Source organism: Penicillium griseofulvum (genome assembly GCF_001561935.1).
Source record: "Penicillium griseofulvum strain PG3 chromosome Unknown contig_79, whole genome shotgun sequence".
NCBI classification, from domain to species: Eukaryota; Fungi; Ascomycota; class Eurotiomycetes; order Eurotiales; family Aspergillaceae; genus Penicillium; species Penicillium griseofulvum.
Window position 1 is genome coordinate 615,064 of NW_024467420.1, and position 23,516 is coordinate 638,579.

Below are 23,516 nucleotides of genomic sequence, written 5' to 3' on the forward strand. Positions count from 1 at the left end.
AGATTCTTGCTCAAGAATATGTAATATAGGGCCGGAATTGCGAGTTTGTTGATCGGGGAAATTTATCGCAGATGCGCTTGTCGGCGAAGAAGTTGCTCCGTGATAGTCACGTGCGACATTCAATCTATAGATGGTATTGATCAAAGCCCCAATAGAACATGTTCAAGCTCACTTTAACGACAACATTTAAAATAAAGACTGGGGATTTATCTACCAAAGTGATTGGCATATATATATATATATATAGAGAGTCCAGCTCATCAATTGAACATCTCCTTTACACAACAATTCATCTTTACAACACTGTAAAGAACATCTGAACTGTGGAGCCCAGGGTAAAATACAATACAGTGGAATTACCTTGACTCACAAACTGAACAAACATATTTTATATCTCGCCCCGCGATTCTTTTGTCCCCTCCGCTCTTCAAGGGAATTACAGGCCAATTCTGACAATCAGGAAAAATGGCCGCCGCAGCTGCATCCGTAGCTGAGCTTGATCCAAGCAACAGCTCAAAGAACACCCTCAAATTAGAAAATGTTATTATACCCCTCCTCCCCCCCACCATCGTTGATTTTCATTTACTAACATTTCGCCTGCCAGACCGAGAAGCGTGACAGCTTGATCGCAATCGAGAAGAAGTACCAGGCACAATGGAAGGAGAACAAGGTTTTCGAGGTTGATGCGCCCTCATTCGAGGAGGCCCCCCAGGGCGCCTTGACCCCCGCCGAGCTCCGTGAGAAATACCCCAAGTTCTTCGGTACCATGGCCTACCCTTACATGAACGGTACTCTGCATGCCGGACACAGCTTCACTGCTAGTAAGGTGGAGTTCATGGCTGGATTTGCCCGCATGGAGGGCAAGCGTGCCCTTTTCCCTCTGGGCTTCCACTGCACTGGTATGCCTATCAAGGCCTGTGCCGATAAGCTCGCCAACGAGGTGAAGAAGTTCGGTCAGGGTTTCGAAGGATACAGCGAGGAGGCAGAGGCCGCTGAGGATCTCCGCGCAGCTCCCACACAAGAGGTCAAGGCTGAGGCAAGTGAGAAGTTCTCCGGAAAGAAGAGCAAGGCCGCTGCCAAGACCGTGAAGATGAAGTACCAGTTCCAGATCATGCTGGCAATTGGTGTTCCTCTGGAGGAAATTCACAAGTTTGCCGATGCTGCCCACTGGCTCGACCACTTCCCTCCTCTTGCCATCCGTGATCTTGACAGCATGGGTGCCCGCGTTGATTGGCGTCGCCAGTTCGTCACCACCGACGCTAACCCTTACTACGATGCTTTCGTGCGCTGGCAGATGAACCGCCTGCACGAGCTTGGCAAGATTATGTACGGAAACCGTTACACCGTCTACTCGCCTAAGGACGGCCAGCCTTGCATGGACCATGACCGTACCGAGGGTGAGGGTATTGGTCCCCAGGAGTACTCTGCGCTCAAACTCCAGGTTAAGGAATGGTCACCAAAGATGGCAGAGCTTGTGAAGGGAAAGATCGAGGATGATGCTAAGGTATACTTCGTTCCCGCTACTCTGCGTCCCGAGACTATGTACGGTCAAACTTGCTGCTTCGTCGGCCCAAAGATCAACTACGGCCTCTTCAAGCTGAAGGAGAAGGAGTACATTGTCGTGACCAAGCGTGCTGCTTGGAATATGGCTTTCCAGGGCCATTTCTTCGGCGATAAGTTCCCCAAGACTCAAGACGAGCTCCCACAAGTTCTTGAGGTACAGGGTTCCGCTTTCGTCGGCACACTGGTCAACGCACCTCTGTCTTTCCACACTGAAGGTGTCCGCATCCTGCCTATGGATAGTGTTTCAGCATCCAAGGGTACTGGTGTTGTCACCTCCGTCCCCTCCGACAGCCCTGACGATTACGCCACCCTGATGGATCTGGCCAAGAAGGCTGAGTACTACGGTATCCAGAAGGAGTGGGCCGAGCTGGAAATCTTCCCGCTCATTGACACTCCTACTTACGGCAACTTGACCGCTCCTGCTCTGGTCAAGGAGCTGAAGATCAACTCTCCCAAGGACGCCACCCAGCTTGCCCAGGCCAAGGATTTGGCCTACATGGAAGCTTTCTACAAGGGTACTATGCTTGTTGGTAACTACAAGGGCGAGCCCGTCAGTGATGCTAAGGAAAAGGTCCGCAAGGACCTCTACGAGAGTGGGGATGCCTTCCCCTTCGCTGACCCCATGGGTAAGGTTGTCAGCCGTAGTGGTGATGACTGTGTTGTTGCCTATCTGGGTCAGTGGTTCCTCAACTACGGCGAGAATGACGCCGAGTGGCAGCAGGAGACCCTCAACCACGTTGTCAACAACCTCAACACCTATTCCGCCGAGTGCAAGAACGGTTTCGAGAAGAATCTGTCCTGGCTGAACCGCTGGGCGTGTGCCAGAACCTATGGTCTCGGATCCAAGCTGCCATGGGACAAGCAGTTCCTGGTTGAGAGTTTGAGTGACAGTACCGTCTACATGGCCTACTACACCATTGCTCACCTCCTCCATGGTGATCGGTACGGTAAGACCACCGGCCCCCTGAAGGTGACCGCAGAGCAGATGACCGATGAGGTCTGGGACTACATCTTCACAAGACGGGAGATTAGCGACGAGCTTATCGCTAGCAGTGGAATCAGCAAGGAGTCCCTGCAGCAAATGCGCCGTGAATTCGAATACTGGTACCCTCTAGATGTCCGTGTCTCCGGCAAGGACCTGATCCAGAACCACTTGACCTTCTTCCTCTACATCCACATTGCTCTCTTCCCCAAGGAGTACTGGCCCCGTGGTGTCCGTGCTAACGGTCACTTGCTCCTCAACGGCGAGAAGATGAGCAAGAGTACTGGTAACTTCCTGACTCTCAAGGATGCCGTTGACAAGTTCGGTGCTGATGCTACCCGTATCGCATTTGCCGATGCTGGTGACAGCATTGAAGATGCCAACTTCGAGGAGTCTGTTGCCAACAGCAACATCCTGCGTCTTTACACCTTGAAGGAGTGGATCGAGGAGATTGCCAAGGACGAGACTCTGCGCACTGGCCCTGCCGATGCCTTCGCTGATAAGCTCTTTAATAACGAGCTTAACAGCCTGGTCCGCGAGACCCAGAAGCACTACCAGGAGTAAGTTCGCATCCTATCTAATCAATTGACATCGATAACTAACTCTTTATCTAGCACCAACTTCAAGCTTGCTCTTAAGTCTGGACTATATGACTTCACTAGCTCCCGTGACAGCTACCGCGAGGCTTCCACCGCTGCTGGCGTGGGTATGCACCGTGATACTATTCTGCGCTATATTGAGCTGCAAGCCCTGATGCTGGCACCTATTACTCCTCACTGGGCTGAGCACATCTGGCTCGAGGTTCTCAAAAAGGTCAGTTTTCTTCTCCCACCTCACGCTTAACTTTGATCTAACACCATTTAGTCCGAGTCTATTCACTTTGCCCAGTTCCCTGCCGTGCCAGAGCCCTCTCCTGAGTTGACCGCCGCTCAGAACTACGTCCGTGGTACCGCAAGCAATATCATGAGCTCCGAGGCCAACTACGCCAAGAAGCTCTCCAAGGGCAAGAACATTAGCTTCGACCCCCGCAAGCCCAAGAAGCTTACTATCTTCGTTGCCAAGAAGTTCCCCACCTGGCAGGAGAAGTACATTGATCTGGTGCGTGATTCCTTCGACTCGCTGAGCCTCTCCTTCAACGACAAGGAGCTCAGCGCAAAGGTCGGCAAGCTCGGTGAGATGAAGAAGGCCATGCCCTTCGTTCAGAGCCTGAAGCGCCGTCTGGTCAACGCTGGCGAGTCCCCCGCCACTGTCTTCGATCGCAAGCTTCCTTTCGATGAGTTCGCCGTCATTTCCGAGATGGTTGGAGGTCTGAAGCGCACCTCCGGTTTCAAGGAGATTGAAGTCATTGCTGTTGACGAGGGTGGCAAGACTGGTGAGGTTGTTGGCACTGGTGAGAAGCGCGAGGGTCTGTCCGGCGAGAATGCCGTGCCTGGAACTCCCACGTTCCAGTTTGTCAACGTCGAATAAACGACATTCCTTTGAAAAATGCAGTCTCATTTGCCAGTTTCAAAAAATCATGCTTGATGACTTCTGCGGAAATAAAATAAAACACATAGCATATAAATTTCAATTTTCCAGTTATATTTCCTACGCCTCTCAAGAATTCCGTCCCGTGCCACATCTTCAAGTATTGTTCTGTTATGTAGAATACTTCATGCGCTCTTCAATACACCCAACAATCTGTAGACATCACGAAAGAATCCATTAATCAGCTGACCGAGCAAGTCCATAGGAATGACAAGCAATTAACTGACCTGTTAAGACCTTCTTTAATTATCTCTTCCTCCTGTGAGAAAACCAACCGAAACCACCCAGCATCCTGAGAATGTTCTTCCCCGGGATGTAAAAAGACACCGGCATCCACAAGCCTCTGCGCAAGAGCAAATTCCCGTTGTCGTGGAGAAAGAGCACCGTCAGCAGGAAGATAAGGTGACAAGTCGATGTATACAAAGAAGCCGGCGTTTCTGGAGACAGAATTAGGTGAGGATTTGAATAACGTATTGTCTAACTCACCCGCCCTTGACATAGTTGATTCCCTCCTTGTTGAGCACCGAAGTTGTAAGCCGATAGGCTGACGCCAGATTCTGTCTTGCCTTTGCTATGAAGCTCGACACAAAAGCTTGGTCTTCTAGAATCGCGGTGCCAATTGTCACCGCTGCCTGTGAAGCGCCATGCAATCTCCTATATATATACAGTAAGTTTTGCGACAAACGCTGTTTAATGGTGATGCTAGACAGTTATCTCACAGGATCGCTTTGCAAGCTTGACGAAGCTGCTGATTTTGGGTCAACAAGAACCCAAGGTGAAGGCCCCCGGAAGCAAAGTCCTACAATGATATTCTGTCAAAATTAGTTTACTTGACTGAGATAATCCGACGCTTACCTTGCTGAAGCCATATAACACATGGACCAGATTGGGATCTATCAACCCCGTAAAATCCAGTGATAGAATTGACGTAAACGGCACTGCCTGAGGGTCACCCGAATCAAACACACAGGAAGCGTAGACTTCATCACTGATGAGGTGGAGATTGTGTTTGTTGCAGAATCGGGCGATAGCCTTGAGTGTCTCGACTGGGTAACAACGACCTAGCGGCAGCCAATTAGTTCAATTCAATGAACCTAGTGGTATATATAACTCACCAACAGGGTTATGCGGGTTGACAAGCAGCACAGCTCGGATCTGCTTGCCCTGTTCCTTGGCAGCCTGGAAGGCTAGCTCATACTTCTCCACGGAAGCAGGAGAGAATGCCTCTTCTGTAGCTGTGTCGGCGTAGACCATTGTAACGCCAGCTTCAACGCCGTAGTCGAGCTCAAAGCGGCCGTATATAGGTCTGCTGACGAGGATCCCGTCCCCGCGTTCTGCGAGATTATATCCCAGCATACTGCCAAGAGAAGTGGGAGAGTCTGCGATGACGATATGCTCGGGATCAATTGGGGTACGTGGTTTGAGGATATTGTTCAGATGAACTGCTGCAGCGGCTGGTAATCTTGCAGCTGTTGGTGCACTTGAACGGTAGCTGATGGAATCTTTTGTAAAGACGACCTATGCGAGGTAGTTAGGGTGGGATTCTTGGATTCTCTCGGTCAATTGACACCATGTTGGCATCGCCATAAATGCAAAGACTGGTATATGCACCTTTTCGTTGATATATCTGGCTATCTCTGCTCTCATTGGTTTCTGTTTGGATGTTAGCCTTTGATTTCCAGTTTGCGGGGGGTATAGATACATTCTCTGCCAGGCCAAATGAGATAAGTCCAGTCGGGTTCTCTTTCGGATCATAGGTTTGGGTTAGACTAAAGCGCCAGGGTACAGCCAGTTCCTTGACATTTTCGGTACCCCGACAAGATAACATCATAAAGTAGACAAGCGTGAATGTTGAAGTGCTGGATGTCTACGATATATATGTTGAAACCCAGACTGAATATTGGGGCGATGTCAACGATGAATTGAGAAAGTTAAACACAGTTTAGTTAAAAAGAGAAAACAGTCAAAGGAATAAATAGGAAGTTGAAATAAAGTCGGTGGAAAGAAGTTAAATGAAAGCTAATCCCTGTGCCCCCACATATGCGGGGACCGTGAGGATGTGCTCACATTCCAAGTATGTGCATCAAACCCATCGAGATATTTGAGACTATGCATGAAGTTGATAGCAAACAATATATTGGTACATATGTATAAGGGAGGAGAAACGCCGAGCCGCTATGCTAAATGGCCTAATGTACATGTCTAGATACCCAAAACATCAATATCTCGTCCGCGGCCGTCTGCGCTTATCGATTTTTTTCTTCTCTGCAATGAAGTTCCAACATTCAATCGGAGGTCGGGACCCAATATGCTTCCCGTTTGGAGTGAAAACCTCGACCTGCGGATAGGAAGGTTCGTCTTCAGCGTCCCGCTTGCTGCGGATTTGTATACTGAGCTCGATCCAGCCGCAGCCTTCGATGAGGATATCTGCTGACATCACGCAGTATGGCAATGAAGGCACTGGAATTCCCCTATCGTTTACAGCTTTGGCGAGCGAGGTAGGAAGATTTGAGCGGGTGGTATCCCATTTCAAGTCGAATGTACCGGCCGAGGCCATTGTGCTGCCGGTTCCTTCCTTCATAATGACAGTCCCCCGGTATGGGATATTCTCGGCCTGTGTCTCAATTGCTTTCTGCGTGTTGGTAATATGAGACTCGAGAGGTAGGAAACTGGCGGACAAGACCGTATCTTGAGAGTTCACTGGGGTGATTCGGACAAGACCACCACCAAGCAGAAGAGACTGGCCAGGTTTAATGGTCAGACGTTCAGGTTTGACCCGCTTCGTCATAATCAAATCACGCTTATGTTCATCCTGAACGAAGTCCTCCAATAGACCACGCTCTAGACCAGGCAAATCGATGACCTCGCCCTTTCCGCGGCCGAATGGAATACGGATAGGCGAGACAGTAGTACCTGGAAGGGAAGACACAACTGGGAGCACTGGATAGAGATCCTCGCGAGGGGCAGGGGGTAGAAGGCCGTCGGGGTCAAGAAGAGTAGCATCTGGCTGGGTTTGAATCTCATCTTCCCCACGGCGGCGTTGAAGCCACTCTTCGATTTTGTCCACATTCCTGGAATCCTTGGGGAAACAAGCTTCAATGAAGCTGCTCTTTCCGACATTTGCCTTGCCAACGACCCAAATGCCACCACCGTGCTCTCGGATCTCTTCCTTGACTTCCCTGGTCCACCATCCACGGTGCGCGCTAATCATGTGCACGTTACCCAAACGGGCTTCCCTCCCCGATTTTCCCAAAGCTGCACGGAGCTCTGTGCGAATATACTCCATCTTCGAGTCTACCTGCTCTTTCGTTGCCGCCAGCAGGTCCGAGCGCGTGATGATAAACGAGAGTGTGGGGAGTTTTCTTCCGCGTTGGTATGTCTCATTCGTAGACCGTCGGTTCCGTGAACGTTGCTCCTGCAGCGCTAAAGCCCAATGAATGCGTGGAACGAGTGACATTGGGAAATCTGCGGCATCTATGATATGGTAAACACGGTTGTATTTGTAGGGCGATTCTTCGAGATAGCTTCTTATAGACATAATGGTTGGCTTAGGCGAAGATACTGCCTTGTTGTGATGTATCAAGTCGTGGCAACGATCGCAGACTCCGGTGATTCGGCCTAGAGACCCAGGTAAGTTATTCTCGGGATCGACAGCTTCATCCGGAAAAGCTCCGTCTTTGTATTCAGTCAGCAAACGGTGCACTTCAGCGATAGTTTAGATGCCCTACCTTGAATGGGCTTGGGTGGCGCTGCCTCCTCGATGGCATCGTTCTGTTGTGCACTCAAGCCATCCCTCTCAGTGGGCTCGGTTTGTTCTGTATTTTGGGCTTCAATTGCGTCCTTTCTAGCGGCGAGTAGCTTCCGAATCTGCTTTCGTGATGTACCATAGTATCCTGGCTCGTTTGCTTCAACTGTTTGGGAGAATGCGCCACATCCTGGGCAGCACACGGGCAAGGAATCGGCTATTGAGTCGGACTGAGGCTCAGCCGTGGGCTGTTCTTGCTGAAATCGAGTGGTTGAGAAGCATCGGCATTGCGTGCGGAGGTCCGCATGGACTTTGGATTGTGGCGTGGCGCGCGATTGTAAAAAGAGCGCTTGAGACTGTGATCGAGGAATTCTCCTTGGGATTAGGCGCAGCAAATTCAATCTCGAATTTCTGAACACTGCACCCCGAGAGCAGAGCGACATGTTGGCGTGTGAAACTGCGGAGTTGCGGAGCCTTTTTTTCTTTGGAGACAGTTATCTCTTGATAGCGCACATGGCAAGTTCGGGCCACCGTATCTCCATACAAGTATAATCTGCAGAACAAGCATTGTTCGTTATTTTACGCATTTATACAGTAAAATGAAGCTGGAATTGATGGCAGTGGACAACTTTTGGATTAAAAAACTCCCACTGGAGTGTAAAATTATTGACACAGGCGCTAAAACACAGATGCGCTAGAGAGTCCCTGAAAGTGATAGTAAAAGAACGCCGTCGTGAACCGTGGACAAATATTGGTTATGATAGAATATTAAGCACGCGCCTTTCCCTTTCCTTTGCCAGTTTCCTCGGTCTCATCATCAGAGTCGCTCATGAACTCGTCATCGTCATCGAAGCCAATGAACTTCCTGGGGGCGACCTTTTGAGGCACGGAGGGCCCAGCATCATTGGATGACTCTCCATTTCCCTCACTCTCTTCGTCCTCGCTAGATGAAGCATCCTCCTCACTGCCCTCATCGCTAGCGCTAGTACTAGATCCACCCAGGATTGTGTCGCGAAGATTGTCGGTCCATTCGCCATCCTTCATAGCCTGGAGAACTGCCTCACGGGCTCTTTCGCTCATTTCTTCCCTGTCTTCCATCCACTGTCCATCCACCTTCTGCCTGCCGGTGCCGTTCTTCAGTTCGTCTTGGCGTTTTTCGGCCATCTCGACCACGGCTTGCCAGCGGCGTTGGCGTTCCTCCTTCTCTTTCTTGTCCATATCTGGCTTGACAGCAAGGTATTCCGCGAGTGCCTTTGCCTCGTTGACAGTGCGCAGTCTACGGCCATCGAGATTGCGACTGGAGCCGTTGTTGTCGCCTTGATTGCGCTTGCGCTTGCTGGACATACGGCCTCCAGCGGCACGCAGTTGGGAACCGAAACCACCTTTACCACCACAGGTGGGGGCTGTCAGACGTAGCGGAAGGAGTGTAGAGGTGAAGACGCCATCGCGAGTCGGGAGGAAAGATTGGATAGATTCGGAGGTGGCTGTCAGGTGTTTGTTATTTGTTGTGGTAAGGATGAGTGATTGAAGAGAGAGCGATGACGGGAGGTATGAGGCGATCTTGGCCGTCAAATCTGATGTAGTCGCTGTCGACGGCAAGGTGAAGGAAAGTGTCGCAGGCAGCGACAGTCCCGGAAAGGACGATAGCAGGACGTTGACATTTGAGGAAGCCATATTTGAAAGTGTCAGAAGCAGTCCCCAAAAAGATACTAGGAGCTTGCGATTGGCAAGTTGCGTTTGTTTGTATAAAGAAGTACTGTTATAGGCTTCAAAGATGGAAGATGTTGCGATAAGATCGAGGATCAGTCCACAGGTCGCCGCAGCCATGATGACTCATCATATATTAGTCAGTCAACGCAGGGAGACCTCGCACGTGATATATTATGTACGATTTTATCATGTGACCTGAACCAGAAGCTGATTAGGGTGCTAACCCTACACCCAATTCGGACCGTCGCACTTTTCTCGCAGCGAAGCTCCACTCTTCATCCATCATTTAAATCAACCATTATTTTCGGGCGTTGTCAAAGCGATTCCCCGACTTGCACCAGGAACTCGCGACAATGTATGTATCCTCGTTTTTGCGATTATTTTTTGACAGATTCACTAACAATGGCACAGGCTTATCCCCAAGGACGACCGCAAGAAGATCCACGAGTACCTCTTCCGTGGTATGTAACGAGAACCCTCGTCGACGTCCCCGCGACTCTGCGACAATTGAGTCACCTGTGTGCGGATTCACTAACCTATATTTTAGAGGGAGTGCTCGTGGCCAAGAAGGACTTCAACCTTCCCAAGCACAGTGACATTGACACCAAGAACCTCTATGTCATCAAGGCCCTCCAGTCCCTGGACTCCCGCGGCTTTGTCAAGACTCAGTTCTCGTGGCAGTACTACTACTACACCCTCACCCCCGAGGTACGATTTATCCACGTCTAACGCGTCTATATGTCCATACTAATCGAATAACAGGGTCTGGACTACCTCCGTGAGTGGCTCCACCTCCCCGCTGAGGTTGTCCCTGCCACCCACATCAAGCAGCAGCGTTCCCACGCTCCCCCCCGCGGCATGATGGGCGGTGAGGAGCAGCGCGGTGAGCGTCGCGGTCCCCGTGAGGGTGGCCGTGGTGGCCGCGAGGGTGGTTACCGCCGTCGCGAGGAGGGTGGAAAGGAGGGCGGTGCCCCCGGCGAGTTCGCTCCCTCTTTCCGCGGTGGCTTCGGCCGTGGCCGTGGTGCCGCTCCCCAGGAGTAAATGCTGAGAGGCATTGGAGTCCTGTCAACCACTTCTCGGTCAATCTAGAGTCTTGATGGTGCATCCGAATTCGGCTGCCGGACTAGGGGTTTCTTGAAACGGGCCTTACCCTCGGTGCACCTAATCTCGTTCCAGCTTTACTGGGACTTGTGGGGATACAGGAAACAAAATAAAAATAAGAAATTTATGTTTCCATTGGGTTCATGGTGTAGAATAATGTAGATTATTCCAAACATGTAGATCCATGAGGATTGATATTGATTTTGATTCAATAATATATAAATTAAATTGGTATTCGTAATATTCGTGTGAGTCTTCTAGCTTTCTTGGCTGGTCGATGGTCTGCATACTAAGATATCTGCATGTTCTGGTCTATATACAAGGCCTTTCTTATCAGGCTAAAGTGAGCACGCGCCTTACAAGAATCTCTTTCGGTCATAGCGGACTACAGCCTGCAGAATGACAGATGCTCCAGTGGCGCAATCGTCGGCAGTAGAGAACTCCTCGGGGTGATGACTGAGACCATCCTTGCATGGGATAAAGATCATGCTCGTTGGGACCCGCTTAGAGGTAAAGACGCTATCATGGCCAGCACCACTCATAATGGTCCGCACAAGTGACTTGGTGTCCGCAACAGAAGCATCTGCGACAACAGCCTGAGCCGACTGTTGCACGCAATCAATGCAGTCGTCATGGAACTTGACAGCAGGCGAGTCGAAGTCAAGAGTCCATTCCACGCGGCAAGGCTTACCAATACCAGCACCCTCAGCAGCAGCAATAGCATCGAAATCAGTGCGCAGCTGATTCTCGACTTCGACAACTAGCTCTGTCTCAGGGCCACGGATATCCAAGCTAAAGCTCACCTCTCCAGGCACTGTGTTCACACTGCCGGGCTTTGCCTCAACAATGCCGACACTGGCTAGACAGCCCTTCGAAGCTGCCACTTCCCGTGCACGCACCATCATCTGGGCAAATGCATAGAGGGCGTCAGCTCGATGTTCAAAGGCAGTGGTACCTGTGTGTGTATCTCGACCGATAACGTTGAGACGGAACCATCTGTAGGCCTGAACAGCTGTCACAACTCCGACTCGCTGGTTTGCCGACACCAGGTATGGGCCTTGCTCAATGTGGACTTCGAAATGGGCGGCCATTGGCGTCGATTTGTATGAGCACGGAACATCTCCCAAGTATCCAATCTTCTGTAGGGCGCTCTTCATGGTCTCTGGTGCTGATGCCGCTGTTGGCAGCGATGCCACAGTTGGTACCTCTTTGAGATTATGCGCGTGTGCCAATGGGATGCACTCGGCCCATACACCACTTGAGATCATGCTGATCGGGAATCGGGCGCCCTCCTCACTGGAAACAGTAGTCAGTATTAATCAATCTTTTTTCCAGGTTGAACATTGGGATCTTACTTGGTCCAGTCGACAACTCCGACTCCACCCTCCGTCTCCAGACCCATATCGTTCATGGTCTTAATGACTTCGATACCTGCCAACACACCCAGGATACCGTCGTACCGTCCACCAGTCGGTTGTGTATCGAGATGACTTCCAATGAATGTGGCAGGTACATCCGCTCTCCGGCCAGGACGAACAGCAAAGATATTACCCATCTCATCCACAGTGACGTTGCACTTAAGATCTTTCATGGTCTGAATAAACCAATCACGCACACCCTTGTCGTCTTCTGAAAGCGCTAGGCGCTGCATGCCGGTATCCGTAGGTCCACTATCAAGTCGCCGAGGCTTTTGTCAGTGGTCGTTCTCCAGCCACCTTGGAAAGGACGGTGGTAGCTTACTCTCCCCATCTGATTCCAGATCCCCATTGACATGAGTGATGAAGATCACGGGCTAGGCGTTCCTTGTTGGCTCTAAGGGCAGAGACCTCAGTCTCGGACAGCTCCGTTGTCAACATAGCTTGTATTGGTGATGAAGAGAATGTTCGAATAGGGTTGAAAAAGACAGGCTTGACAGATCGACACGTTCTTGGGAGGGTCCTTAAAAAGAAAGAATAGACCATCATGCGGCGTCCTATCGCTTTATAGAAAGCCGGGGTGTTGGAGTATGGCGATAAGAAGTGGAGTGAGCGGACAAAAGTCCGCAGAGTCCGCGATAGTCCCTTCCCCCGCAAATGGAGGCAAGTTCTCTGGTATTTACTAGGATTTATTCTTTTTGAAGACACATGTATAGTTCTAGTATGCAGCTATCCTTCGTGTTTTCAAAGTTATATTTGAAGCCCTGTAAATCCCACATATATTCGAGTTACTATAGCATAAACCTCGTGAGCTGTCTACTCAGTTCTAACGTATTCCCTCTCAAGGTATCAAGTATAGTGACCCCATTACTGTTGGAGTCACTATATTCGATTTTGGGGTCAATAGGACTCCATTCTTGGAGTTGACCGATTGTATCAACCGTTGAGGTAAGGCCACTATGTGGGTGATGCAACTATATTGTACATAGTTCTGTGAAGATATACATACTTTGCACATATAAAGGATAACCTAACTATGTAGTCTTTTCTCAAGTTTGGGTTTTGTCTCTGTAATAAATCCCAGAGTGGATGGATTATCCATTTTCTTGCATAGAAAAAGCAGAAGGCTAGAGCGTACAAACAGGGGGAGACACAAAACCCAAGTTTGGCTCGCTTGCTCGCTTGCTCGTTTGCTCCTGCTCGTTGTCTCCTTTCCTTTTATTTCATCCCCACAAATCCTTTCACTTACGCATCCATCGGTCACCAGCTCAATTTCATCCAGAATTTGGCTGGCTTTCCATATGCTACACATGTAACTATCAGTTGAGGACGTTCTTGACATCAATCTATTGCTGGATGGAGAAAAAGGGCCATCTGCCATGATGAGAACCCTTTGATATCGGTTTCCAATGCTTCAGATGGGATACTTTGTGCTGACCTCACATGCTGCCACTTAATTAGAACATTGAAAAGACCGCTATGTCATTTCTTCCAAACAGTGACTTCTATTGACGATGTCTTCTAGAGAGTTATACTCCATGCCACCCGCGTCATCCATCGTTTCGTGACCCTATGCCTACACCTGTAAGACCTGTGAAAAGGCTCCAGCTCCCTGTGGACCAAAAGTGATGCCTAACAAATACTGGGGACTCAAGGCTTTTAAGCCACGATACATCCATGATGTCTTCACGCGTCACTTACACACTGGAGCTCAGTGCTATGCTCAGACTTGCCTAGTCGGCTATCGTATCTAGATGTGGATATGATCTGATAACATTGTGTTGGATGTAGGCTGAGTGCTCGAACTTCAACATGATTCGTTTTTCTGTACTAATCCTGGCAATTCAAGGAAGGCTACTGTGGTATTAAAGTTCTGGATATCTGGCTCAATCATAGTATCCGGGATTTTTTGTTGGTGGACTTTTTCGGTAGGCTTCAAGGTCGATTCAAAGATCATGGATGTTTCAAGTCCTATAACACCATGTGCAAAGTCAGACCAAGATCAAAACTTCTGTTCTGTCATCATACGTTGAGCAGGTGGGCTTCGTGCCCTCTTTGCAAGATATGGCCTACTTAGCTAGTGGCAGAATACATACAGAACATCCAGATACAAAACTTTCATAGTCTTTGATCATTTCATCCACATTTGCCCATATATAACACCTACCTAGAGTATTGGACTATTTATTTCACCAAAACAATAGAAAGAATCAAAGGTTATAAATATAAAAGAGCCCTTTCCCGCCTTTTCCCACCATCTTGGGATCCCCTATCAAAATGGAACTTTATTTTACATCTTACTGTTTCATGTGGCATCTTGTATATATAACCTATTCCTCTTAATATCGCCGTCGCCGTTTTATATTCAACTTCAATGGCCTATGTCTCTCTAAAGTAACGCCCGTCCCGCACTTTTTTTCGTTTCTATACTTCTCGTATCTATCTATTCGGTGCGCGCTCGAATAAGACTGCATTGACATCTTCGTACGTATCGCTGAAATTAAAACTCAGACTGGGAGTTTGATGAGTGATGCAAGGATTAACCCTTCTATAGACGAAGCAAGATGGTTTGTTTATATCTATATAATTTGTATACCCGAGTGTTGTAGAACTAGTGGGGGCGGGGGCAGTAGAGTGCACATAGAATATACTCCTTATGCATCTACCCGGACAGCCGGTTGAGTGGAAGCGGGATGTCGTCTCGTTGAAGCCTTTAGGCGTCGAAATTGATTAGAGCAAGGGCCTTGGTCATAAGCTCTCGAGCCTGTATAGTAAGGAGATAGCAACAATGCTACTGGTTCACAACAGTCCACCGACAGCCACAATAACCTCGTCCCTCGTCATCTGGCCACGATCCAGGTAGCTCTTGAGCTCCTCGATTACATCAACCTTTTTGTCATAATCATTCAAGTCTCGGAGCTTGTCAGTCACAAACTGATTCACCTCCGGTCTAATTTCCACCTCATTGACACGTTCTCTCCACCACTGATCACCCATATATTGCCGTAGCTGCATACAAGGGAAACTGAAGGAATCAAAAAACCCACTGGATAGGAGCATATGAGCCCACATAGCCCCTGAAGCCTCGGACCATTTGACAAGGCTAGGGAGGTCAGTCTCCTGGCTTCTAGACATTTTCGCCTCTTCTTTTGTCAACGCTTCCTTGAAGATACCAAGGCAGTCGAAATACCGCTTAGTGGCCTCAGGAGCGTTGCCGTCCTCAAAATCCCACTCTTCGTTAACTGGTCGGTCATGAAGAAGCCACCAAGGAGCTGAACCGAACAACTGTGCTGGTCCCGCATACGCCCACTCAAGATCCACAACCCCAACAATTGTTAGATCTTTATCACTTTTTACTATCATATTTGATGGGCCGAAATCATCGCAGATAAGTTTAAAAGGCCCATTCTCATACTTCACATTCACAAACTGGGGTATCAATGATTCCAGAACTTTGAGTGAAGTGTATTTGGAGATACCATCTAGCCTCCCTGTGATTGAATTGGGTTGATCTCGAAGTTGTTGCGAGTCTTGGTTAATAACGTACTGAAAGTACTCCATAGTTGTCGAGAAACCCTGGGTTCGATCACCTAGAAAACCCTTTATTAGTAGACTTTAGAAATTAAAGGATTCTAAACGTATTAAAGGTGTTAACCCCCCCAGTTTGTGCAATCTCGTGCACCTTCCATGTCAGTGGTCGGATAGGAGCAGAATAACCAGTTTTTGGCGTAGGCAAACTTCCAATTCGGTCAAAATTGATCTCGAAAATTTGCAACATGAAGTTCGCTATCTGTGTATACACAACCTCGAGGTCGCTGTCTGGAATGTCCTTTTTGAGTAGCCTGGAATCGCCTCCGGTGAATACATCATTGAGACACACCCCGTCGATAAAATCCTTCAAAATAAAAGGACCAAGGCCCAAAGGATTGCTACCAGCAAGACCCCAGGCCTTGATATTAGGAACAGGAACGCTTGTTCTTTCGCGGATAAGAGAGAGAGCTTCCACTTCCATAACAACTTTTTCATCGGCGTATTCAGGGCAAATGCTCTTCACGCGAGGGAAACGGAGTAACCACATAGCACCATCCCCAAAAAGGACCTTTTGGCTAATATTGTATGAGCCGTTCAAGAAGCCACCATGCAGCTGGCAGGGAATTTTCTCGGGGTGAAAGCTAGCGACCCATTCGCAAAGACGCTCGTTTATGCGAACTTTATTGATCTCATCGACCCAAACATCTTCTTGCGTCCGATGTAAGATGTCAAGCGGTTGGTTATAGTCCATTGGGGAAGTAGCTTATAAAAGTCAATGAAGTAGGATGTTGAGTTGAGATCAAGGAGTTCTAATTATCGTCCAAACATGGCGCTTATGTAATCTGCGTAGACAATGGATGGATCCCATGGAACCGTGGGGCTGTCGTAACTATATTAAAGTTTGGACCGGGCGGGCCGGAAAAACATACCCAAACATCACTCAAACCAGGTGACATCCATAGATGTTTCAGTCTACACTTATTTGGGCAAAATTGTTTGCTTTTCCTATAGAGTTTTATTATATTTTTTTTATACCCTATCTCCTAATTTGGGGTCCATAGGTATGCAGATCGATAACGGAGTAGTCTACTCGCCCATGACCCTTGACAAGGCGGTCTTGTAGATATATGGCAGCTAGAACAACACCTTTCCCCGTTCCGTCATTTTCCCTCCTGGTTTTGCACCGTAGCACAGTAGCCATCTTGGGCGTATCTTGATGTGGCATCGCTATAGTCCAAAAAATGTAAGGTATGGGTCCGAAGCCCAAATTGGTGTCGGGGCTCTAAGTGAGTAACCGCTCCTCTTATGGTTCAAGACCGACGAAACAAAGTTTTCTTCTCTACGACAACCATCTCTTCGTTACAAAACCATCTCTTCGTTACAAAACCATCTCTTCGTTACAAAACCATCTCTTCGTTACAAAACCATCTCTTCGTTACAAAACCATCTCTTCTCTACGACAACCATCTCTTCTCTGCACAACCATCTCTTCTCTGCACAACCATCTCTTCTCTGCGACGTAATTTTCGAGTCTCTCGTCTTCGAACGTTTGATTACTTCGGTTTCTTCTAAGCTGAAGCCCATCTTTTCCTCATTTTCTCCTTTGTCTGTTACAACTGCGACATCACTTTGTCCCCATAAGTCACATGGTGAGTACCAACTATCAAGTGATCCATACTTCTCTTTCTTTTTTCTAGGAATTAACATCGTTTAGCACAATGTCTGAATCAACCGAGCTAATATCGCCTACTACATCCCACCATTCCGCTCCCGATCCGCTTGAATCGACGGCTGTTTCTTTTCCTTCCAGGGCACCTCGGGTCCATTATCTCCCCGTCTTAAAAGCAGACCTGAAGAAGGTAGCAGCATCCCGCGGCAATGTTCACTCCCGGAAATTAGCAATTCTCATCAGATGGGAAAACGATAATACCGGCGCAGAAGAAGACGTCATCACTATGGGTAAAGTGATGGAAACCTTCGGCATCCAGTATACCGATCACATTCTGAAAGCAAAGGATCCCACCCCAGGATGGAATCTATCGGCCCAAATCCGCAAAATGATTCTCGACTGTTATCACTCCAAACTACATTCCTTATTCGTGTTCTACTACGTCGGACACGGTGCCATCGTCGATGGGCACCTGCATTTTATCCAGGGCGGTAAACGTGTTTCATGGTCCGCTATCCGTGAAGATTTTTTCTCCGAAAGTGAAGCTGTACGACACGTCGATATCCTTGGGGTAATTGATTGTTACTACTCCGGCGCCGTAACAAGAGCACAGGCCTCAACTTCAAGAGTGGCCCAAGTTATGGCGGCCTGTGGTCCTAATGAGGGAACAAGTGCTCGGGGCCAGAAAGTATCATTCACTATGCGACTATTCCGTGCAGTTCAGCACTTTAAAGGCCGATTAAGTGTATCCACAGCCGCGTTGTTCCAGGAAATACAGCGACAGAGACCACTGGCTGCTCCAATTGCCGTGTTTGAAACTCTCAGTGGCACTCAGCCAATCAGACTCGTGTTCAATGACCACACTTCTCCCTCGCGCATCCCACGCCTTCCATCACATGTGAATGAGAAACATGTACTTGTCAAACTGACCCTGCGCGGCCACAGTCAAATACCGGGCCATAGCGAAGTACTGGAAAGCTTCAAAAATACGATCCAAGATCTACCGCCCAATATGAAAGTGGAGATCTCCGACGCATATGAAACCGATCAGTCTATTTTCCTTATAATAGGAATGTCGTGGGAAGCCTGGTCCTTATGGACCATGGTTACACATCTGGAATTCGTAGGGGTCACTCTTGGCCCTTCCTTGGTGCCCAGGCGGCATGTCGAAGTTCCAGTTCCTGTATCGGATGAGAATCGTCGCCCTCCCCATGGCAAGGGCAAGGCCGAGTAGACTGCGAGCTGCCTTGAAGTGCTTTCTTTTGTCATTTTCTACTTGCTTCTTCTGTGACCTGCCTGGTATGGTTGACATATTTCCATGCCTGCTCTTGCTAGTTTTAAATAAATGATTTATTGATATCTCATTCAGTAATCAAAATATTATGTTGTCCTGATAGGCGCGACTGTAATTCATACATCAGAGCCAAAACGCAAAGGCCAACCACCCTTGGGAGGCGCCCTAGTTGCCAAAGGAGACCGTTGACATGTACCCTTCAAACGCATTTTACTAGATGACTAGTACACCGTTTAATCCACCTTAATCATACAGTTCTAGTAGATATAGGAGGAGAGAGAAAAGGAGGGGAAAAGCGTGAGACGTAACGTAAAAGCGAAAAGGCAAAAAGAATGAACAAGCCCAGCGCCACGAGTGCGAAATTCCTGGCGCGACTTGCGGTCCTCGGGGCTCGAACCCAGGTGACTGAACTAGAGAGGATAGTCTGGGGCAGATATGGCCCGTGATCAACTTACCAACTAGGCCACTGGGTTTCGCAGTTACTACTATACTCAATTTGATATTTAGCCGACACTTTGAATATTTTCCTATTATGTCCCAGCTCTCAGAGTTCTGCTTTTGGCAACCCCCTTCCTAGGGACCTCCATGGTTTATACATGAGGTTCCTCCTCATCTTTCAGTTACAGCTGCGACTTCCCCGTTATATGAGTATCTGGGCTTTCAGATATCAGCACTGTCTCTAATATTATCTAGCACATAGTTGCCTTAGTGATTTGTCAGTACAAACAGAAGAGAGCTTACGCTTGGCTGCTACACTCTCTGCAAACATAACTTCGTGCCCATCGACCACGTGGTCATTAATCTACAAGTATTCACCGAAGGGACATAGTCGGAAACAGCCTAGACCAGTCTTATCATTTGGGAAATGTTCCTGTATAATGATGATTTGTGACCCAACATATCCCACAGCGCATAAAATCTATCCTAGGAAAGTACCGGAACATAACAGATATCCGAAACTTATATTGGTGCATTATAGAAGAAGCTATCTAGAATGTTCTGTTTCTGACATTTGCTAGGCAGGCCATAGCTTTCAAAGACGGCATTAAGCCTACCTGCCTCATTGATGACAGAACAGAAGTTTTGATCTTGGTCTCAGCTCACTCATGGTGTCATGGACTTGGAAACATCCCATGATGCCTATGAAATTGACCTTGAAGTCCACCGAAAAAAACCCGGAATATCAGGACTGGGAATTCTTAGTAGCCAGGGAGAGTCATTCAGGATTGGGATCTAGCATGCAATTGGGGCCTTCAAACACTCACATCGGCTATCCTAGAACTTAGGAACAGACCCCATGTTCTCCAAAGGCAGGCATTGAGATAATACTCAATTATCAATCCATGCGTACAGAATATTTTCAAAGCCAATTGACCACCCTTTCTGAGTTAGGTTAGCAGGCACTAACCATATCATGACATCCCTGTAACTATGGTGTCCCCACACACAGTGCGATCTGGCAAAACACACTCTTTTGAGTTGGAAATCTGGGATATTGGGGGTCATATCATGCTCGTACTCACATTGGTCCAGTTTGTAGTATCACTGTTGTCACTCGCTTGCTCACCTTCTTTGGGACCGTGGGTACAACCTGAATTGGCGTTTGTGAACAAATGGTTGTGCTTCATCAGGGAGTTGCTGGCCATACGATCTTGTCATACGACCGATCACCTGCTGGCGTTTCAAGTTCAAAGATGCATCTGTGTGAAGTCGAGGCTGTCAGACTTGACCATATAAACGATCTGACCTGCGATCAGCACCGGGAATCACTCTATTCGCAACAAATGCTAGCATTGCGGGGCCATGTTGTAATCCAAACCCCTTAGCCTGGTGGTTATAGTTGTGGAACCTGCGATATATGTGGCCTTCCCCTTGAGCAACTGGGTGCCTTTCTTGGTGTGGTTGCTTTTCCGCACCCAATGGATTCTGTCCATCTTGTTCTACCCTCTTTTCATATTGTCATCGGAATTGGCAGAGGTCTCGATCGCATTCGCGGAGGCAGTAGAAGGGTTCTGAAACTGTTCGATAATCTTGTTACTCAGCAAAAGTTAGGATAGATACTCTTCAGAAAGCGGGAAAAGCGGGAATTTCTTCTGTGATACTCAAGTTCCATAATGCATGGGACAAAGGATTTGACACGATAGCTTTGTCAAGTAAGATAGTCCAAATATGGACTCCACGCTTTGAGGATACCAATTATTCCACTAAAAGCGCCGACAGGTGGACTCAGCTTTGTGTCTTCATCCTCAAGGAGCTGTGCATACCTGTAGAGTTTGGTATTTTGAAACAAGCTAATTCAATTCTCCCTTCAGATTCGGAAAGTCTTGTCAATATTATCGTCCATTTGAACAGCGGGGTTGAAGTCAGACGTGTGAGCCATAGCAGGAGAATCACACACCCTGGATCCAACTTGTAACGTAGAGGGAGGCAAGGATGAAAACAAGCTCCAAGATTATATGGGTCATTGAGGGTCCAGGCCCCACTCGATGCGGAGAAAACGTGAGGTATGGGGCCGGGGTACGCGGACGCGAAACCCGTCGAAAGGATAGATCGAGGCACTAAAAAGACTGACGGTGTTAGCTGCTAGCGATGATACCCAGTCAACCAAATGCGAGTCAGCAAATGTGAGGAGGTAGCAAGCATGCGACAGTATGATGAACGAGACCGCCGTAGTCGTACACCCCTGAAAGTGGGGTCGATGGCTTCACGAGACGACTACTACGTGGGGGACGCGTAAGGAAAGGTATCGACGACGAGTAATCTCACGGTGTGGCGTTGCGGTGGTAGGATGGCGAGGCAGTCAGGATTGTGAAAAAGAGCATAGGAACACTGCAATAGAACGGGCAGTTGAAAATCTCCTGCGGTGAGGTATATTCTCTAAAAGCACAACACCCAGATAGTTGCAAATGGTAAATTGAAAGGCCAATGATATTCTAGTCACGCACATATCCATGAGCTGAAACCGGAATTTATGAATGCCTCGACAGAACGTCATAGCAAATATGATATATGGGCCGTACTAGGAGGATATCAAACTGTCAAGAGTTATATATACTGCTGAAAGGACTACTGAAAATACATCCTAATGCCTCTTACAGACTATTCCTATATGTATAATATATGACAAAAAAAATGGACAAGCCCAGCGCCACGAGTGCGAAATTCCTGTCGCGACTTGCGGTCCTCGGGGCTCGAACCCAGGTGACTGACCTAGAGAGGATAGTCTGGAGCAGGTATGGCTCGTGATCAACTTACCAACTAGGCCACTGGGTTTTGCAATTACTACTACACTTAATCTGATATTTAACCAACTACAGGTCAACCCTTCGGCGCAGTATCGCATGCCACCATAGGTTTCTCTCTAGTTCAGCCTCAACCCGTGAATTTAATCACATTTTGTACTTCTTAAAATGACCTTCTATCAATTTGCTCTGTTCAAAGAATGACTTTCTTTGGTGGCTCTCTTGTATGGCCTTGTGACAAGCCCCTGTCCGCACATATAGCTCGGTATGGTAGGAGCTACAGTGCCTAATCCTAAAGGTATACTTATACCTCGCATTCTTATAGTGTTTGGACAAATAAAGACCTGTGGCTGAAGACGTTGATGGGGAATATAATGGGGATACTAGATACTACTGACCCTGTCGTGGATACAAACGATCCTTTATTGGAAAGAAGAAGGGGGATCGCGTAAGGACTTTCACATGGGAAGTCATGAGGTCTCAGTCAACGAGGAAGGTGCTCGTGTTTTAATTCTCCCACGCGTAGAAACCTCTTCTCCTCATTTTCTCTCCTCACGTCTCATCCCACATCTCATCCCACCCACCCTTCTCATCAACACAACCACTCATTTACCCCATATCATTATGGAAAACCTTCCTCCAACCGAGGAAAACCCTCCTTCAGTGGGTGAGACCCCAAAGAAAAAGAAGAAACGCAACCCAAGTTTCCGCCGTTATCTGCGCAATCACGGCATCGATGTTGTAAGTAGTCATGTCTTCTCTAGTCTCAGTCCATCGCATCTTCTGGTTGTCCCCTGGTGTTGGGATGCCGGCTCCCTTTTATTTCCTTGCTTCCCTATCCTCACTTCATATAACGTGATCCCGGTTAACACTTTGATTGATATAGCCCCCGGTTGTTGAAGGAGTACGGGATCCTGCGCTGCCTCCAAAGCGCAAGCGGAACCAGCGCCGCCCTGGCAAGAAAAGGGCCAAGAAGAGAAGTACGTTCCTTAATAAGATGTTATGAGGAGTGAATGCTAATGATCAAAAAGAGTTGGCTGCCGCTGCCGCTACCGCCAACGAAGCCGATGGAGCCGATGGAGCCGACAATAACGCCAATGAGCCATCTTCGTCTGCTGAATCTTCTGGCACCGCCCTTCTGCGCTCGCGTTCACACTCGCCTGCGCCTGCACCTGCTCTCACTCCTGTTCCCGCGCCTGCTCCCACGCCTGTTTCTGGCTCTGCTTCTGACTCTGCTTCTGACTCTGCTCCTGGTTCTGCTCCTGGTTCTGCTCCTGGTCCTGCCCCGTTGCCTGCCCTATGTGTTGGGGACCCTGTAGACCCGCAGGGTCTCTGATGGATCGGAGGGAGCTTTGACTTTGTTTGTGTACTCAATACAATTTTAACATTCTCTTTTCCCATTTCCATTGGTTTCCATCAGAAGTTGCCAGTCATTTCAGTGATCATTTCAGTGGCCTCTTTAGTAGTCTCTTCAGCGGTCTCCTCGGATATTATTCTGTTTAGATATACCAGATTTATGGGTCAATGGTAAAAGAAAGGCGGGAAAGGGCTTTGTACAAGCGACGTTTCGATGTATAAGCTTTCAACTTTTGATGAACCGGTGTGAGGGGCGGTCAAGAACCAGGCCAAAATAAGACATGAATGCATCGATGTTCTCTAGAAAAGGGGGGTTGACCCCAGGCGTCTATACCGCTGCGTAGGATCGGACTATTTATTTTACCAACAGCTGAATATTTA

At 48.3% G+C, this 23,516-nt stretch overlaps 8 protein-coding genes across 8 annotated transcripts; 4 read left to right on the top strand and 4 right to left on the bottom strand.

The window, feature by feature from the left end:
• Positions 1-465: 465 nt before the first annotated feature.
• On the top strand, positions 466-4,012 carry PGRI_002010 (leucine--tRNA ligase CDC60; the record flags this gene model as incomplete). Its single annotated transcript, XM_040787914.1, has 4 exons — positions 466-540; positions 605-3,105; positions 3,160-3,358; positions 3,410-4,012. 4 exons carry the CDS (start codon positions 466-468, stop codon positions 4,010-4,012), a joined length of 3,378 nt encoding a protein of 1,125 aa, XP_040651686.1.
• Positions 4,013-4,197: 185 nt separating this feature from the next.
• PGRI_002020 (uncharacterized protein) lies at positions 4,198-8,260 on the bottom strand (the record flags this gene model as incomplete). Its single annotated transcript, XM_040787915.1, has 9 exons — positions 4,198-4,225; positions 4,300-4,509; positions 4,559-4,726; positions 4,792-4,871; positions 4,928-5,133; positions 5,188-5,590; positions 6,140-6,179; positions 6,376-7,747; positions 7,801-8,260. 9 exons carry the CDS (start codon positions 8,258-8,260, stop codon positions 4,198-4,200), a joined length of 2,967 nt encoding a protein of 988 aa, XP_040651687.1.
• A 325-nt stretch (positions 8,261-8,585) lies between these two features.
• On the bottom strand, positions 8,586-9,491 carry PGRI_002030 (telomere maintenance SDE2 family protein; the record flags this gene model as incomplete). Its single annotated transcript, XM_040787916.1, has 1 exon — positions 8,586-9,491. One exon carries the CDS (start codon positions 9,489-9,491, stop codon positions 8,586-8,588), a length of 906 nt encoding a protein of 301 aa, XP_040651688.1.
• A 100-nt stretch (positions 9,492-9,591) lies between these two features.
• On the top strand, positions 9,592-10,568 carry PGRI_002040 (40S ribosomal protein eS10; the record flags this gene model as incomplete). The annotated part of the gene is made up of 5 exons (XM_040787917.1): positions 9,592-9,663; positions 9,869-9,882; positions 9,939-9,988; positions 10,075-10,235; positions 10,290-10,568. 5 exons carry the CDS (start codon positions 9,592-9,594, stop codon positions 10,566-10,568), a joined length of 576 nt encoding a protein of 191 aa, XP_040651689.1.
• A 416-nt stretch (positions 10,569-10,984) lies between these two features.
• Positions 10,985-12,484, bottom strand: PGRI_002050 (M20 family metallo-hydrolase; the record flags this gene model as incomplete). The annotated part of the gene is made up of 3 exons (XM_040787918.1): positions 10,985-11,924; positions 11,984-12,298; positions 12,369-12,484. 3 exons carry the CDS (start codon positions 12,482-12,484, stop codon positions 10,985-10,987), a joined length of 1,371 nt encoding a protein of 456 aa, XP_040651690.1.
• A 2,358-nt stretch (positions 12,485-14,842) lies between these two features.
• PGRI_002060 (Aminoglycoside phosphotransferase) lies at positions 14,843-16,325 on the bottom strand (the record flags this gene model as incomplete). The annotated part of the gene is made up of 2 exons (XM_040787919.1): positions 14,843-15,643; positions 15,699-16,325. 2 exons carry the CDS (start codon positions 16,323-16,325, stop codon positions 14,843-14,845), a joined length of 1,428 nt encoding a protein of 475 aa, XP_040651691.1.
• Positions 16,326-17,292: 967 nt separating this feature from the next.
• Positions 17,293-18,477, top strand: PGRI_002070 (uncharacterized protein; the record flags this gene model as incomplete). Its single annotated transcript, XM_040787920.1, has 1 exon — positions 17,293-18,477. The coding sequence occupies one exon, from the start codon at positions 17,293-17,295 to the stop codon at positions 18,475-18,477; it is 1,185 nt and encodes a 394-aa protein (XP_040651692.1).
• Positions 18,478-22,241: 3,764 nt separating this feature from the next.
• PGRI_002080 (uncharacterized protein) lies at positions 22,242-23,115 on the top strand (the record flags this gene model as incomplete). The annotated part of the gene is made up of 3 exons (XM_040787921.1): positions 22,242-22,520; positions 22,666-22,759; positions 22,811-23,115. The coding sequence occupies 3 exons, from the start codon at positions 22,242-22,244 to the stop codon at positions 23,113-23,115; spliced, it is 678 nt and encodes a 225-aa protein (XP_040651693.1).
• Positions 23,116-23,516: the final 401 nt, after the last annotated feature.